The sequence below is a fragment of the Nicotiana sylvestris genome, chromosome 4 (assembly GCF_000393655.2).
Source record: "Nicotiana sylvestris chromosome 4, ASM39365v2, whole genome shotgun sequence".
In the NCBI taxonomy this organism is placed as follows: Eukaryota; Viridiplantae; Streptophyta; class Magnoliopsida; order Solanales; family Solanaceae; genus Nicotiana; species Nicotiana sylvestris.
The window spans coordinates 151,873,881-151,889,437 of record NC_091060.1 but is presented as its reverse complement, the minus strand read 5'-3'; the positions used below and the strand labels follow the sequence as shown (position 1 = coordinate 151,889,437).

Sequence of the window (15,557 nt, the reverse complement as noted above, 5' to 3'; positions counted from 1 at the left end):
TCGTGGAAAGAAACGCAAGAAGTAGTATAGGTCTCTTTTTGGTTTTAGTTAATCGTATCATGAAAACTTTGCAGGATTTTAATAGTTTTTGGTGAAGAATGGTATTATTAGTAGTAAATGACCTTCTGCTGATTCAAGACTGTAGGAAACTTGTGCCTTTATAAAATATTTCCCGCTGCTAATGTTTCTTTTGTCATATTTAATTATTCTGGTTCAGAATATGTGGTATAGATTTCTTCAAGTACATGGGGGTTATCAGTTTAGTTATGTCTCTTGATGCTGAAAATTTGCTGATTTTGTTTCTGATTTCAGCTTGTTTTATTAGGCTTTTCTTAGGCTTCTTCCATAAAGTTGTTGGTTTATTAGGATGCCGAGGTCCATTCCTTTGCCAGAGGGTAAGGTTTAATGGATTTTGCAAGTGAAAATTAGGGGCAGATGAAGCGAACACTTCCAACAACATACAAAGTAGTTGTGACAGAAGTTAAATGATCTGCTTTCGAATGTGATGATGGTCTAAGCTTTAATGTCCATCTGTAGTTTTAGCATAGATGGTGTATTAGTGTTGTAGAACTATATACCAATCAGGTATACTGATATACCATTTGGGTATCACGTTGTATTTGACTCACCTTTCTTCCTTTAGCAACTAGATGTAAGTACTGACATGAGTTCCAAAGCGTGCGCATTTTGGGTATCACGTTGTATTTGGTGCACCATTTGTATTTCTGCGCATATTTTGTTTTAGCCATATTAGTGCAATACCACTATATACTAGCGAGGTATATAAATATAACATTCGGGTATCACCTTGTATTAATGTACCTAATGATGTACAATAACTGCATGTAAATGGCTTCCAATTTGTTATACTTCAATACAGACATGAGCTGCAAAGCATGACCATTTTGTTAACAAAGTATGTACAAATGTTGCATTTGCAGCACCACTTCTATTTCTGCACATATTTTGATACTAATAAGATATACAGATATACCAATAAGGTATACAGATATACCATTTGGGTATCACATATATATTTTAGCATCTTTTTTCCTGCAACAACTAGATGTAGATGCATCCCACTTTTATATACTAAAATAAAAAAAAATAGATTCTTATTGAAAATACAAGTAGCCATATAAATTTGTTGCCAAAAAGTAATTTCTCAAAGAATCATCATACCAAATATATGTCTAGTGCAAGAAATGCATTTTATTTTTTTGCAATTCAAATGCTATGATTCTACGATATATGAGTTCTATAAAAACATTGAAGCATTATATCAATCTCTCTTTGGAGTATTTCGGCATGTTCCCCGATTGTGTCCTTTTCTCCCGCATAGTGCACATGTAACTGTATTTCCTTCCCAGCCTCCTATGCCTCTCTTCTTTTTAGGTCTTCCTGGTTTGATTTTTCCTTTTGGTGGCAGTACCACCTGCGAAGAGACATCTTCTGGAATTTGCCACGTTGTTTCATTAGGCAATGGATTTACTGGTATCTCATATGTTTTCAGCAAGTAGTCTATGTAGTAGTAATCCGAGCAATACTTGTATGAATCCATATGGAATTTTTGTATAACTGCCATTGCATGTGGACATGGAATATCGTCTAGCTGAAATCTCCCACAAGTGTAGTTTCTTTCATGTAGGCGCACCACATTTCTTGTTTGGCCATCAATTACTAAATGTAAGAATTCAGTTGATGGCAACACCTAGTATAATTTTAATTAAGAAAAGTCATTAGCTATATGAAGTAATAGTATTTCTTAAATAACAATATTCAGTTGTTTAGTGAAATCATTAAGGTAAAAAAGTAAAAATACAATACATGCAGTGTTTTTATGATTTTTAAAATGGATACCGTCATCGTCTGTGATAAGATAGTATTATCTGCCAATATTTTTTCATACTTTGCACCAATCTTCATAAATGATTCCACTGCATCCTTCCGATTGGTGTAATTCCATTTTTGAATCAATGTTGTCATAAAGTCAAGCAAATTCACAACTGGGAGGTCTCTTGCGTGCTTGTTTGCTGCATTTACTGATTCCGCAATATTCGATGTCATGGTCATGGTTCTATTTGCCTTGGAATGCGCCCGGGACCATTTATCATATCCAATATCTATCAGGTATGTTTTCACTCTACTATCAATAGCTTCTAACTCTGCCATATGCCTGTTGAATTCTTCAACAGTGTATGCTCTTGCTAATGCAAAATATACTTCTTTGATTTGTTTTTGGATCTTCCTGAAGTTTGTCTTTATGTTGTTCCATAGATGGAACATACATGCACAATGAGGGACTTCTGGATAGACAATTGAAGTTGCTTTCCATATAGCATCATGCTTGTCTGATACAATGCACATTCCCACTCTTTGTCCATAGGTTTCTCTGAACTGCACGAAGAACCATTCCCATGATGCATCATTTTCCGAATCAACAATTGCATATGCAAGGGGTAGAATTTGTCCTGTAAACCCAAAGAACAAAATATCAATTACAACACACTATATTAATTTAGCATTTCATATAGTAGTATAGTCATAGGTAGGTGCAGGTGTGTAGCAAAACAACTATATACTCTGTTGGTATACTTGTATACCATACTGGTATCATATAATATTTGAAAATATTTTTTGTTTCTTTAACTGAATGTAATTGGATTGTACACAAAATATTAATTTAGCATTTCATATAGTAGTATAGTTATAGGTACGCGCAGGTGTGTAGCAAAACAACTATATACTCTGTTGGTATACTTGTATACCATACTGGTATCATATAATATTTGAAAATATTTTTTGTTTCTTTAACTGAATGTAATTGGATTGTATTCTTACCCTCTGTGTCTTGCGTGGAAGCCGTAAGTTTGGTCCCTCTATATGTTGACTTTAAAAAACTTCCATCAACTACAAATGTTGGCCTACAATAGACCCATCCTCTAATCGATGCATATATAGCTATGAATGCATACAAGAAGCTCCCATCTCCTTCAGTGTGTAGTCGTGTCACTGATCCTGGGTTAGCGTACTCTAACATATAAAGATATGTTGGCATTTTCTTGTATGATTCACTTGGTGATCGTCTCAATAATTGCATTGCTTTTTCTTTTGATCTCCATGCTTGCATGTAGCTTAAGTCCATACCATATACTTTTTGGATGTCTCTCTGGATATCTGTTGGTGTATATATGATTTTCGGGTCAACAAGTTTATCTTGTACCACAGCTGCAACAAAAGCTGAGATAGCTTGCTTTTGTGAACAAAATCTCTTATCAGTTAAACAACTGTGGACAGAATTGAAATCCGTCACTTTGAAAAGATTTGATGCTCGCAGGCTTGATGCTTTAAGCCTCCAAATGCATCTTTCATCCACGCATTCAAGGATATACATGTTTATAATACAAATACAGTTATGTATAATGTTTTATTGATAAAAAACACACACAAAAATCCGTACAATTATATACTCACATGGTATACTCTGTTGGTATACTTATATACTATATCAGTATCATATTTTGCTGATAAAAAATATAGACAAAGCATCACAATTCTATACTCACATAGTATACTGATTTAGCATACATATATACTATATTGGTATTATGTTTTACTGATAATAACAAAGACAAACCAATACAGTTATATACTCGCATAGTATACTGATATAGCATACTTATATACTATACCAGTATCACTTATAAAAAACACAGACAAACCAATACAATTCCATACTCGCATAGTATACTGATTTAGCGTACTTATATACTATATATGTATCACATAGTTTTTTACTTGAAAACATGCAGATGGACCTTCTTGGGCATGATTTATGAACCCGATATTGACATTTTTCTCTAACGGCATACTGTTTCATAACGAGAGCCAGCAGGTTCTTGTCTTCATAAATTTGTCCTTTTTCAACAATTTGATGAAATTGATCAGTTATGTGTTTGCATCATCAAGTTCTAAAATGGCGTCATCTCTTTCTTGCACATCAAACGTAGTAATCATATCAGTGCTTTCAAATTGTGCAATTTCTGAGAATTGCTTGGGAGAATTTGATGATGCAAACACATAACTGATCAATTTCAGTTATGAAATTGCACAATTTGAAATTGCACAATTTGAAAGCACTGATATGATTACTACGTTTGATGTGCAAGAAAGAGATGACGCCATTTTATAACTTGATGATGCAAACACATAACTGATCAATTTCATCAAATTGTTGAAAAAGGACAAATTTATAAAGACAAGAACCTGCTGGCTCTCGTTATGAAACAGTATGCCGTTAGAGAAAAATGTCAATATCGGGTTCATAAATTATGCCCAAGAAGGTCCGTCTGCATGTTTTCAAGTAAAAAACTATGTGATACATATATAGTATATAAGTACGCTAAATCAGTATACTATGCGAGTATGGAATTGTATTGGTTTGTCTGTGTTTTTTATCAGTGATACTGGTATAGTATATAAGTATGCTATATCAGTATACTATGTGAGTATATAACTGTATTGGTTTGTCTTTGTTATTATCAGTAAAACATAATACCAATATAGTATATATGTATGCTAAATCAGTATACTATGTGAGTATAGAATTGTGATGCTTTGTCTATATTTTTTATCAGCAAAATATGATACTGATATAGTATATAAGTATACTAACAGAGTATACCATGTGAGTATATAATTGTACGAATTTTTGTGTGTGTTTTTTATCAATAAAACATTATACATAACTGTATTTGTATTATAAACATGTATATCCTTGAATGCGTGGATGAAAGATGCATTTGGAGGCTTAAAGCATCAAGCCTGCGAGCATCAAATCTTTTCAAAGTGACGGATTTCAATTCTGTCCACAGTTGTTTAACTGATAAGAGATTTTGTTCACAAAAGCAAGCTGTCTCAGCTTTTGTTGCAGCTGTGGTACAAGATAAACTTGTTGACCCGAAAATCATATATACACCAACAGATATCCAGAGAGACATCCAAAAAGTATATGGTATGGACTTAAGCTACATGCAAGCATGAAGATCAAAAGAAAAAGCAATGCAATTATTGAGACGATCACCAAGTGAATCATACAAGAAAATGCCAACATATCTTTATATGTTAGAGTATGCTAACCCAGGATCAGTGACACGACTACACACTGAAGGAGATGGGAGCTTCTTGTATGCATTCATAGCTATATATGCATCGATTAGAGGATGGGTCTATTGTAGGCCAACAGTTGTAGTTGATGGAAGTTTTTTAAAGTCAACATATAGAGGGACCATACTCACGACTTCCACGCAAGACACAGAGGGTAAGAATACAATCCAATTACATCCAGTTAAAGAAACAAAAAATATTTTCAAATATTATATGATACCAGTATGGTATACAAGTATACCAACAGAGTATATAGTTGTTTTGCTACACACCTGCGCGTACCTATAACTATACTACTATATGAAATGCTAAATTAATATTTTGTGTACAATCCAATTACATTCAGTTAAAGAAACAAAAAATATTTTCAAATATTATATGATACCAGTATGGTATACAAGTATACCAACAGAGTATATAGTTGTTTTGCTACACACCTGCACCTACCTATGACTATACTACTATATGAAATGCTAAATTAATATTTTGTGTACAATCCAATTACATTCGGTTAAAGAAACAAAAAATATTTTCAAATATTATATGATACCAGTATGGTATATAAGTATACCAACAGAGTATATAGTTGTTTTGCTACACCTGTACGTACCTATGATTATACTACTATATGAAATACTAAATTAATATTTTGTGTACAATCCAATTACATTCAGTTAAAGAAACAAAAAATATTTGCAAATATTATATGATACTAGTATGGTATACAAGTATACCATCAGAGTATATAGTTGTTTTGCTACACACCTGCACCTACCTATGACTATACTACTTTATGAAATGCTAAATTAATATAGTGTGTTGTAATTGATATTTTGTTCTTTGGGTTTACAGGACAAATTCTACCCCTTGCATATGTAATTGTTGATTCGGAAAATAATGCATCATGGGAATGGTTCTTCGTGCAGTTCAGAGAAACCTATGGACAAAGAGAGGGAATGTGCATTGTATCAGACAGACATGCTGCTATATGGAAAGCAACTTCAATTGTCTATCCAGAAGTCCCTCATTGTGCATGTATGTTCCATCTGTGGAACAACATAAAGACAAACTTCAGGAAGAGCCAAAAACAAATCAAAGAAGTATATTTTGCGTTAGCAAGAGCATACACTGTTGAAGAATTCAACCGGCATATGGCAGAGTTAGAAGCTATTGATAGTAGAGTGAAAACATACATGATGGATATTGGATATGATAAATGGTCCCGGGCGCATTCCAAGGCAAATAGAACCATGACCATGACATCGAATATTGTGGAATCAATAAATGCAGCAAACAAGCACGCAAGAGACCTCCCAGTTGTGAATTTGCTTGATTTTATGACAACATTGATTCAAAAATAGAATTACTCCAATCGGAAGGATGTAGTGGAATCATTTATGAAGATTGATGCAAAGTATGAAAATATATTGGCAGATAATACTATCATATCATAGACGATGACGGTATGCATTTTCAAAATCATAAAAACACTGCATGTACTGTATTTTTACTTTTTTACCTTAGTGATTTCACTAAACAACTGAATATTGTTATTGAAGAAATACTATTACTTCATATAGCTAATGACTTTTCTTAATTAAAATTATACTAGGTGTTGCCATCAACTGAATTCTTACATTTAGTAATTGATGGCCAAACAAGAAATGTGGTGCGCCTACATGAAAGAAACTGCACTTGTGGGAGGTTTCAGCTAGACGATATTCCATGTCCACATGCAATGGCAGTTATACAAAAATTCCATATGGATTCATACAAGTATTGCTCGGATTACTACATCATAGACTATTTGCTGAAAACATATGAGATACCAGTAAATCTATTGCCTAATGAAACAACGTGGCAAATTCCAGAAGATGTCTCTTCGCAGGTGGTACTGCCACCAAAAGGAAAAATCAAACTAGGAAGACCTAAAAAGAAGAGAGGCATAGGAGGATGGGAAGGAAATACAGTTACATGTGCACTATGCGGGAGAAAAAGACACAACCGGAGAACATGCCGAAATATTCCAAAGAGAGATTGATATAATGCTTCAATATTTTTATAGAACTCATATATCGTAGAATCATAGCATTTGAATTGCAAAAAAATAAAATGCATTTCTTGCACTAGACATATATTTGGCATGATGATTCTTTGAGAAATTACTTTTTGGCAACAAATTTATATGGCTACTTGTATTTTCAATAAGAATCTATTTATTTTGTATTTTAGTATATAAAAGTGGGATGCATTTACATCTAGTTGCTGTAGGAAAAAAGATGCTAAAATATATATGCGATACCCAAGTGGTATATCTGTATACCTTATTGGTATATCTGTATATCTTATTAGTATCAAAATATGTGCAGAAATAGAAGTGGTGCTGCAAATGCAACATTTGTACATACTTTGTTAACAAAATGGGCACGCTTTGCAGCTCATGTCTCTATTGAAGTATAACAAATTGGAAGCCATTTACATGCAGTTATTATACATCATCAGGTACATTAATACAAGGTGATACCCAAATGTTATATTTGTATACCTCACTGGTATATAGTGGTATTGCACTAATATGGCTAAAACAAAATATGTGCAGAAATACAAATGGTGCACCAGATACAACGTGATACCCAAAATGCGCACGCTTTGGAACTCATGTCAGTACTTACATCTAGTTGCTGAAGGAAGAAAGGTGAGTCAAATACAACGTGATACCCAAATGGTATATCAGTATACCTGATTGGTATATAGTTCTACTACACTAATACACCATCTATGCTAAAACTACAGATGAACATTAAAACTTAGACCATCATCACATTCGAAAGCAGATTATTTAACTTCTGTCACAACTACTTTGTATGTTGTTGGAAGTGTTCGCTTCATCTGCCCCTAATTTTCACTTGCAGAATCCATTAAACCTTACCCTCTGGCAAAGGAATGGACCTCGACATCCTAATAAACCAACAACTTTATGGAAGAAGCCTAAGAAAAGCCTAATAAAACAAGTTGAAATCAGAAACAAAATCAGCAAATTTTCAGCATCAAGAGACATAACTAAACTGATAACCCCCATGTACTTGAAGAAATCTATACCACATATTCTGAACCAGAATAATTAAATATGACAAAAGAAACATTAGCAGCTGGAAATATTTTATAAAGGCACAAGTTTCCTACAGTCTTGAATCAGCAGAAGGTCATTTACTACTAATAATACCATACTTCACCAAAAACTATTAAAATCCTGCAAAGTTTTCATGATACGATTAACTAAAACCAAAAAGAGACCTATACTACTTCTTGCGTTTCTTTCCACGAGTCTTTTTAGGTGCTACTGGAGCCTCAGATTCACTTGATTCGCCATGCAACTGCTTGTTCCTCCCATAGTGCCACAACAGTATACCAAACCTAGCTCGAAGACCATCCACATCAAAATTGGCAACATGGATTGGAAGATCTTCAATAATATACTCAGCAAAGCAAGCAACATATACTCTACAATCTCTGAAATAAAACAAATGAATAGACTATAAAAATCAATTAGAAGTGAAAATGTTAATATGAATGAGGAAAACAAAGTAAAAAAAAGTAACTATTCTTACGAATTTTGCTGTGTTGGCAGATCTGTAATCAGTTCAATCTCATAAGGATCAGTCAACTTCTTTCCCATGTGCAGACCATTTTCTACTACAATGTCACTTCTTTGGTTATAAAATTCAATACTAACTAGAAATAGGGGGATCAACACAGCATAAGCCTCTGCCACTTTTTGAATAGCTTTTTTGTGATTTCGACTACGTAGCGAGTCATATACGTAAAAATATCTCTTGTGGAATGACACACACCCCAATATCCAATGCCAAATTTCTGCCAAATTAATTGGAAAAATGACACGATCAACCTGGTGCCATGGAGTGTTGCAATGCATCCTAAATCTTTTCATGTACTCCATGATATTGTCTGATCTATCAATCAAATGATCATGTTTCCCACCTTTTACAAATTCTGTGAAAACCTTTGAATGATATTATTAAAAAGAGTATCTGTAGTTGTGACTTTGATTGGCATATTAATTCCATATTTTACCTTCTTTCTAAGATAGTAGAATATAATAATCAAGTGCTGCAAAAAAGAGAGGAAGAAAACATGACTACCACTAACAATATGAATGAACTACTACAACAACAAAAATAAAAAGCAGTACACATACCGAACTAGAGAGAGGCCTGCCAGAATAGTTTAAGGTATGGAAAAACGTCTTATCATCAATCTGTTCAACTTCAAAGTCAAAACAAGGCTCTAGCTTTTGATCACCAGGTAAATACACTTCCCTATTTCGTATAAAAGAAGATATGGATAAGAAATATAACAACAAACATTAAGAAAAAATGAAAACAAAGGTACATGGAAACGAATACGCACTCTCCCAATTGCATGTTTGCTTCAACAAAGTTTGAGAATGCAGTCGTAAGCTTAAAATCAACAGTCTCTGAAATGTCATTTACAAATGGAAATCTTCCTTTGATAACCTTCGAGGATCCCCCAACTGCACTAACACCAGATTGCCAGTCATTCCGATACAACGACTATTTTACAGCTGCGGGGCGCCTTCTCCGTGCGAAAACTGCAGTAGTAGTTTCAACGTCTGTTTGTATCTGGACAATACTTCTTGATACCGACTGATCAGGTTTAGACTTATTTACAGCACGAGTTGTCAGTTCATTTCCAGATTGATTTACATTACGTCTCCCTCCTTATGTAATGGCAGCAATTAGATCAAGTTGAGAATCAGTATATTCAAAATCAGAATCCAAGTGAAGATCACCCCCGTGTCGACATGAAGCTTAAATTAGAAAATGCTAGTGAATAAATAAATATACAAAGTTAAGAAATTTAGAAAAAAAGAATGAAAAATTATATATAGAAGACATTACCAGAAGGCAAATTCACATTACTGCCACCAACATCCACTTGACCAACACCATCAACCCGACATGTTGAACACATAAAAACATTATCAGCATCACTACTTAAATAAAAATTAAAAAACTATCAAGAACCTATCATTTACATACTGACTACAGAATTAGTAACATCAACATCGTACCCTGTGGAGCAGTATTAGACTCAATAACAACATCTGCTTGTGTCTGTACAGGGATTCCTGATGGCAGCGGAGCAGGACCCGACTTTTTAACATCATGAGATGACTGCTTATATGTTGCTTGTTGTGTAATGGTGGTGATTTGATCAATTGTAGATGCAGACAGTTTAAAGTTAGAATCTAAGCCAAAATCATCATTAACTACACCATCACTTGCTGTGACGCTCTTCACATTAACACCAGTGGCACCTCCGTCTTGACCAAACCCACCAAAACCAGATACTAAACATATAAAAGTATAAGCAAGAGTACTATTTTCAAAAAACAACAGCAAAAAAAAATCAATCAAATATGTGATTTACACACTAGAAGGCGCTTTGGGCGTGCTATCTCCAAGAACTACAGGATCATTCCCAACGTGGCCACTTTCAAACTGGTCATAATCATTATGCATCTCACGAAAGTCAGGATCATTATCCTGTTGCTTATGCTGAAAATGAGAAACTAACAATTTTAGTATTATGTATATTACAAGAATACTATGTGCACTAAAAGTAAAGAATGGAATAGTATCCTATAAGAATATATTGCATCTTTGAACAATATACTATAGCATTATATTATATAAAAGATCAATACCGCTGAATTTCCCTCTGGTTTCATTGGCTTCCTACCAATAGCTGCAAGCACCTCCTCAAACTTGGTCTCTACAAAAAGCTTCAAAGCTTGTAACTCCTTCATTACCTCGGCATTGATAGGTTGGGAATCACCTCCAGTACTTTCATGCATACTTTGTGTCTTTGGTAATTGAGTGCCAAAAACCTGAAAGCTATCGGGCTGACTGTCAGTGCACCCAAGTTCAATTTCAAAGTTTAGACCACGCACATCAAATAGTTGCTTCTCATCATCAGTTGGGGTGATGTTCTTTAGCTGCAATTATTAAGCACACTAGTTAGAAATAGAAATGATAATAAAGTATGGAAAGATAAAAGATCCCTATTACCATATGATACCAATATAGTATACATATATACCAACAGAGTATATCACTGAACTGGGATATAGTATACATGATACCAATATAGTATACATGTATACCAACAAAGTATATCACTGAACTGGGATATTGATACAACTGTGACTAAACTACTGTACCAAAACATTAAGAGAGGCAATAAAACTATGAAAAAATTACCTGCTCACGTTGCAAGCTACACATTTGCAACGCAACTTGCTCATTCGGTATTTGACCCATGACTACCCAATTCAAAATTCGTGGAAGTTTGTTTCCAAGATGATCAGCAAAGTGACCATCCAAACTTGGGCAGCATTCATACAACCAAGTCTGTAAAGCCAACGAGAAGCCACCGAGTCTATAAAAAAAGGCTTATCTTGAAACTTGTTGGAACACGAGTCAATTGTAGCTTTATAAACATCTATACCCCCGGGATAATTATTAAAATCACCGCACTCAACCAAGTCAATGTAAGACCGTGAAATAACCTTTGTTTTTAGTTGAGAAAGTAAGAAGCTGTTCAAAAAATAAAGAACTGCTATCTTCAACGCATCATCATCTGTTTCCCATTTCTTCTTCTTAAAACAGTCTGCTAGTTGGGCAAATGTCACGGATGCAGTCCCAAAATATTTTGAAATCAATCTATTCTCTGCTATGCTCTGTATACTTGTATCACCCTTACATTTCAACCCAGTAACAAGTGCAAATTCACCCAAGCCAAAGCGCAACCTAGAATCATTCACTACAAACCGCATCTCATTTTTCACCTCATGATGTACTTCTCTAATAAGCAAATGGTGCATAACCCGAATTTGCACAATAACTGGTGGCAGATCCAAAAAATAGCCAAAACATGTTTTCTTAAATAGTCGAAGTTGCCTCTTTGATAAATTCGCTTTCAATTGATGAATAACATGACAATTGGTATCCCAATCAACCTTTGGTTTATAATCTAAGTCCATAGGTACAAGGAAATCCCAACACTGAAAAACATGTTCATATAAAATAATTTCAGAAATTGAATTCACTTAAAATGCAACTAAACCAACTAAAAATATTACAACTACCATACGATACCAACACGACATATAACTATACCAGCAGGGTATACAATTATACTGACTAATTTCCGGCAACTACAAATTTTACTTATAAGGAAACAAAAGGAAAATAGTGTGGGAACAATTTGCAGCAATACTAAGTGACCATCAATACATAAACTTACCTTAAGTTGTTTCATTTGAAGATGCATATTCAATATTACTAGGGAGGGAAAGCCAAAAGAAACTTAGTTATTAAATCTACAGTATCCGGAAACTATTCTATCATATACATATTTTAGAGGATAGTAGCAAAATACTTTTCATCTTGCATATTCTTGAGATTACTAAGGAAGTAAAAGAATAGCATAAACTCACATCAAATTGCACTACAAGATAGCTAATATTCGACAAGGAACTTATGCTACAGTACCAACGCTTCTCGCCCATTGACCCCATCCACACAATGCCACCTATAAAGAAAGCTCATTCTGCACTCCTAACTTACACGGTCTCATTCCTTCCATGCTTCTCTCCACCACTGTCAACAAGGTAAATACTAAATCATGTACAAAACCATCTAATACAAAGTTGAAAATCAAAAATCACACAGAGCAACTCTGGCTTCAATAAATATGGTTGACTACAACAGCTACTGAATCAGTGACCCTTTTTAAACCTCAAGCAGAACATTAGTTTAATCTGTCTATATTGATTCAAGAACATTGAGAAACTAATAGCAAAGACAAATATGCCATCCAAATTAACAAGCTCATTATTGCAAATTAACTGGTCTGTACAATATACTAGAAAAGATCACTCAATTCCTTCACGCTCAAACACAATGTATACAAAATGATATCTTTTACTTCTTCTAAGCAGAATGATAGGCCTAAATTTATCTAATATCACAGAAACATACACATAGAACAGCTCAAATGAACTTCACCCAAAAACTCAAAATTCGCTGGTACTTGATTTTTTCTTAGTTAATCATCTAGTGATGGATTTTGACAACTATAAACACTATTAAATTTACAACAGTTCTCTTAACATTGATGAACATTGATTAACTAACTGAACATTGATGAAACGGATAGCTGAACATTGATGAAACGGATAGCTGGAATAAACAGATAAATGGAAATCGTAATAAATTTACAACAGTTCTCTTAAATGTACAGAATGAACTTGAAGAAATAGAATTCACTTAAAATTAACACAACTGACTATAACTATAATATAATACAAAAGCATAACAGGAAATCAAAAAATAACAATGTACTATACATTAAAAATCTCAAAGATCATAATTGTAAGAAAATTACCTTCTTGGGTGCGATACCAATTTTTTTCTTCTTTAACTGAGAATCATCGCTACAATCAACATCTATTGGTTGAGTCTCTGTTTTAGGCACAGATTCACGTCGGCTTCCCCCTAACTCAGAATCCTCAACAACTTTACCTTTTACCTTATCAGTCACAGGAACACCTCCTATGACTGGTTCGGAATTTGTGTCGGGTAATGACAGGTAGGGAGTTTCATCGACTGACGAAACATTAATATTGTTGCCTTTTCCACCCTCTAATTCTACATTTTCAGTTGTGTTTTCAACATGACTACTGCTAGGGTTACGACTAAATAGAGACTGAGAATCAGAAAATAAGGAAAAACTAGGAACAGACATGGCTGAGGCAACGGATTCAGCAGCTACTTGTGTTGAAGAATGATATTGTCCACGGCACCACCATCTACGCGCACAATGCTTCCGACCCATAGAGAAAACAACAACCCATAGACATTGATTCACAAAAGTACAAAGGAAAACACAAAACTCCTATGATTTTGAAACCCACTTTCACTAAAATGTACTTTCAGAAGCAAAAATTTCACCCAAAGCAAAAATGTCACCCAAAAATAGGTACTAGACGAAGAGATAGAACGAAATCGGAAAGAAAATTAAAAACTCTAATGTGGATGAATTTTGCGTTCTCATCGGTTGGCTATGGAGATTTGGAAACTGTACTCTAGTCTATTTGTTAACTGTTAAAGAACGAAGAAAAGCGTGGGAAGCTTGTGCCGGGTGAAATAGGTGGGCTGGATCGAAGATAAGGAGAGATGGGTAGATTGGGCCGCGTGAAATATGGGGGCCGGGTAAATAAATTGGGTCGACTGGGTAGACGGGGTAAATAGTTTGAGCATGAATATTAAAAGGTAAATAGTTTGGGCTTAATAGGTATAAAGTGAGATTTTCAGAACAAAGAGACTAAATAAGAAGCAATAAATTTTATCTTTAACATAAAATTTATTTTATTGCTTCTGCTCTTTACCTTTGATATACCAACAACTTTTCTCTCTTTTTATATATAGAATGATGGACTACAAAATTCAATAAAGAACTCTATAAGTATACAACTTCTAACTTCTACATAGACTAGGACTCCAATTTTAAAAACCAAATATGAAAATTTGCTCGAGTTTCAAATCCCAAGAACAATTATTGGAATTCAAAGAATATATAAAATTTGTTGGAATTCCATAAACGAATCATGGGGTTCAAAAGCTTCACAACTAAGTGTGAAAATAAATAATTGCTAGAGTTCTAAACTTCATAAGTTTAAACCTCATAAACGACTCATGAGTCATGGGGTTCAAAAACTTACAACTAAGGGTGTGTTTGGTACGAAGGAAAATATTTTTCGAAAAATGTTTTCAAATTTTCTCATGTTTGATTGGCTTAAATGCTTTGGAAAACATTTTCCTTATGAACTCATTTTCCTCCAATTGGAGAAAAATATTTTCCTTATCAAGAGAAGGGAAAACATTTTCCAAAACTCCTTCTCAACCTTCCCCACCCTCACCAATCCACCCCACCCCTTCTCCAAAAAAAGCTTTTTTTTTCTTCAAATTTTAGTTTTTCCGTTACCACCCACCCTATTACCCCTCCATTCCCTCCCCCCGCAAAAAAAAATTTTTACCTTAATTTTTTTTTTGCAATTTCAAATTTCTGTTTTTTCATTTTTCTGCACCACCCACCACACACCCCAACCCCCCACCTGCCCGCACAAAAAAAAATTTACTTTTTTTTTTGTAATTTAAATTTCTGTTTTTTTTTTTTCGTTTTATTACCACTCACCCTACTACCCCTCACCTGCCCTCCCCCCAAAATATTTTTTAAATATATTGTTTAGTTTTAATTTTTTTATTTATCGGTTTAAAGGTTCA

The 15,557-nt window shown here is 34.2% G+C and overlaps 3 protein-coding genes across 3 annotated transcripts; 1 reads left to right on the top strand and 2 right to left on the bottom strand.

The window, feature by feature from the left end:
- Window positions 1-2,159: 2,159 nt before the first annotated feature.
- LOC138890352 (uncharacterized) lies at window positions 2,160-3,394 on the bottom strand. Its single transcript, XM_070173733.1, has 3 exons — window positions 2,842-3,394; window positions 2,289-2,471; window positions 2,160-2,176 (listed from the first exon to the last, which is right to left on the bottom strand). The coding sequence occupies exons 1-3, from the start codon at window positions 3,392-3,394 to the stop codon at window positions 2,160-2,162; spliced, it is 753 nt and encodes a 250-aa protein (XP_070029834.1).
- A 3,229-nt stretch (window positions 3,395-6,623) lies between these two features.
- Window positions 6,624-7,796, top strand: LOC138890351 (uncharacterized). Its single transcript, XM_070173732.1, has 4 exons — window positions 6,624-6,629; window positions 6,779-7,054; window positions 7,604-7,668; window positions 7,766-7,796. The coding sequence occupies exons 1-4, from the start codon at window positions 6,624-6,626 to the stop codon at window positions 7,794-7,796; spliced, it is 378 nt and encodes a 125-aa protein (XP_070029833.1).
- Window positions 7,797-8,465: 669 nt separating this feature from the next.
- Window positions 8,466-14,109, bottom strand: LOC138890350 (uncharacterized). Its single transcript, XM_070173731.1, has 13 exons — window positions 13,660-14,109; window positions 11,780-12,274; window positions 11,472-11,621; window positions 10,916-11,206; window positions 10,643-10,766; window positions 10,273-10,558; window positions 10,107-10,198; window positions 9,839-9,925; window positions 9,595-9,718; window positions 9,383-9,503; window positions 9,259-9,294; window positions 8,775-9,187; window positions 8,466-8,676 (listed from the first exon to the last, which is right to left on the bottom strand). Exons 1-13 carry the CDS (start codon window positions 14,107-14,109, stop codon window positions 8,466-8,468), a joined length of 2,880 nt encoding a protein of 959 aa, XP_070029832.1.
- Between the last annotated feature and the right edge of the window lie 1,448 nt (window positions 14,110-15,557).

Bases quoted from the DNA above. Each gene is read 5' to 3' on its own strand.
- LOC138890352 (XM_070173733.1), bottom strand. From the start codon at position 3,394: ATGTATATCCTTGAATGCGTGGATGAAAGATGCATTTGGAGGCTTAAA. The intron at 2,472-2,841 runs GTAAGAATACAA...TTGGGTTTACAG, and splicing joins TTCCACGCAAGACACAGAGG to GACAAATTCTACCCCTTGCA.
- LOC138890351 (XM_070173732.1), top strand. The intron at 7,055-7,603 runs GTGGTACTGCCA...CACGCTTTGCAG, and splicing joins CAGAAGATGTCTCTTCGCAG to CTCATGTCTCTATTGAAGTA. The intron at 7,669-7,765 runs GTACATTAATAC...AAATATGTGCAG, and splicing joins CAGTTATTATACATCATCAG to AAATACAAATGGTGCACCAG.
- LOC138890350 (XM_070173731.1), bottom strand. From the start codon at position 14,109: ATGGGTCGGAAGCATTGTGCGCGTAGATGGTGGTGCCGTGGACAATAT. The intron at 10,767-10,915 runs GTATTGATCTTT...TCTCATTTTCAG, and splicing joins AACCAGAGGGAAATTCAGCG to CATAAGCAACAGGATAATGA. The intron at 8,677-8,774 runs GTAAGAATAGTT...GTTTTATTTCAG, and splicing joins CTGCCAACACAGCAAAATTC to AGATTGTAGAGTATATGTTG.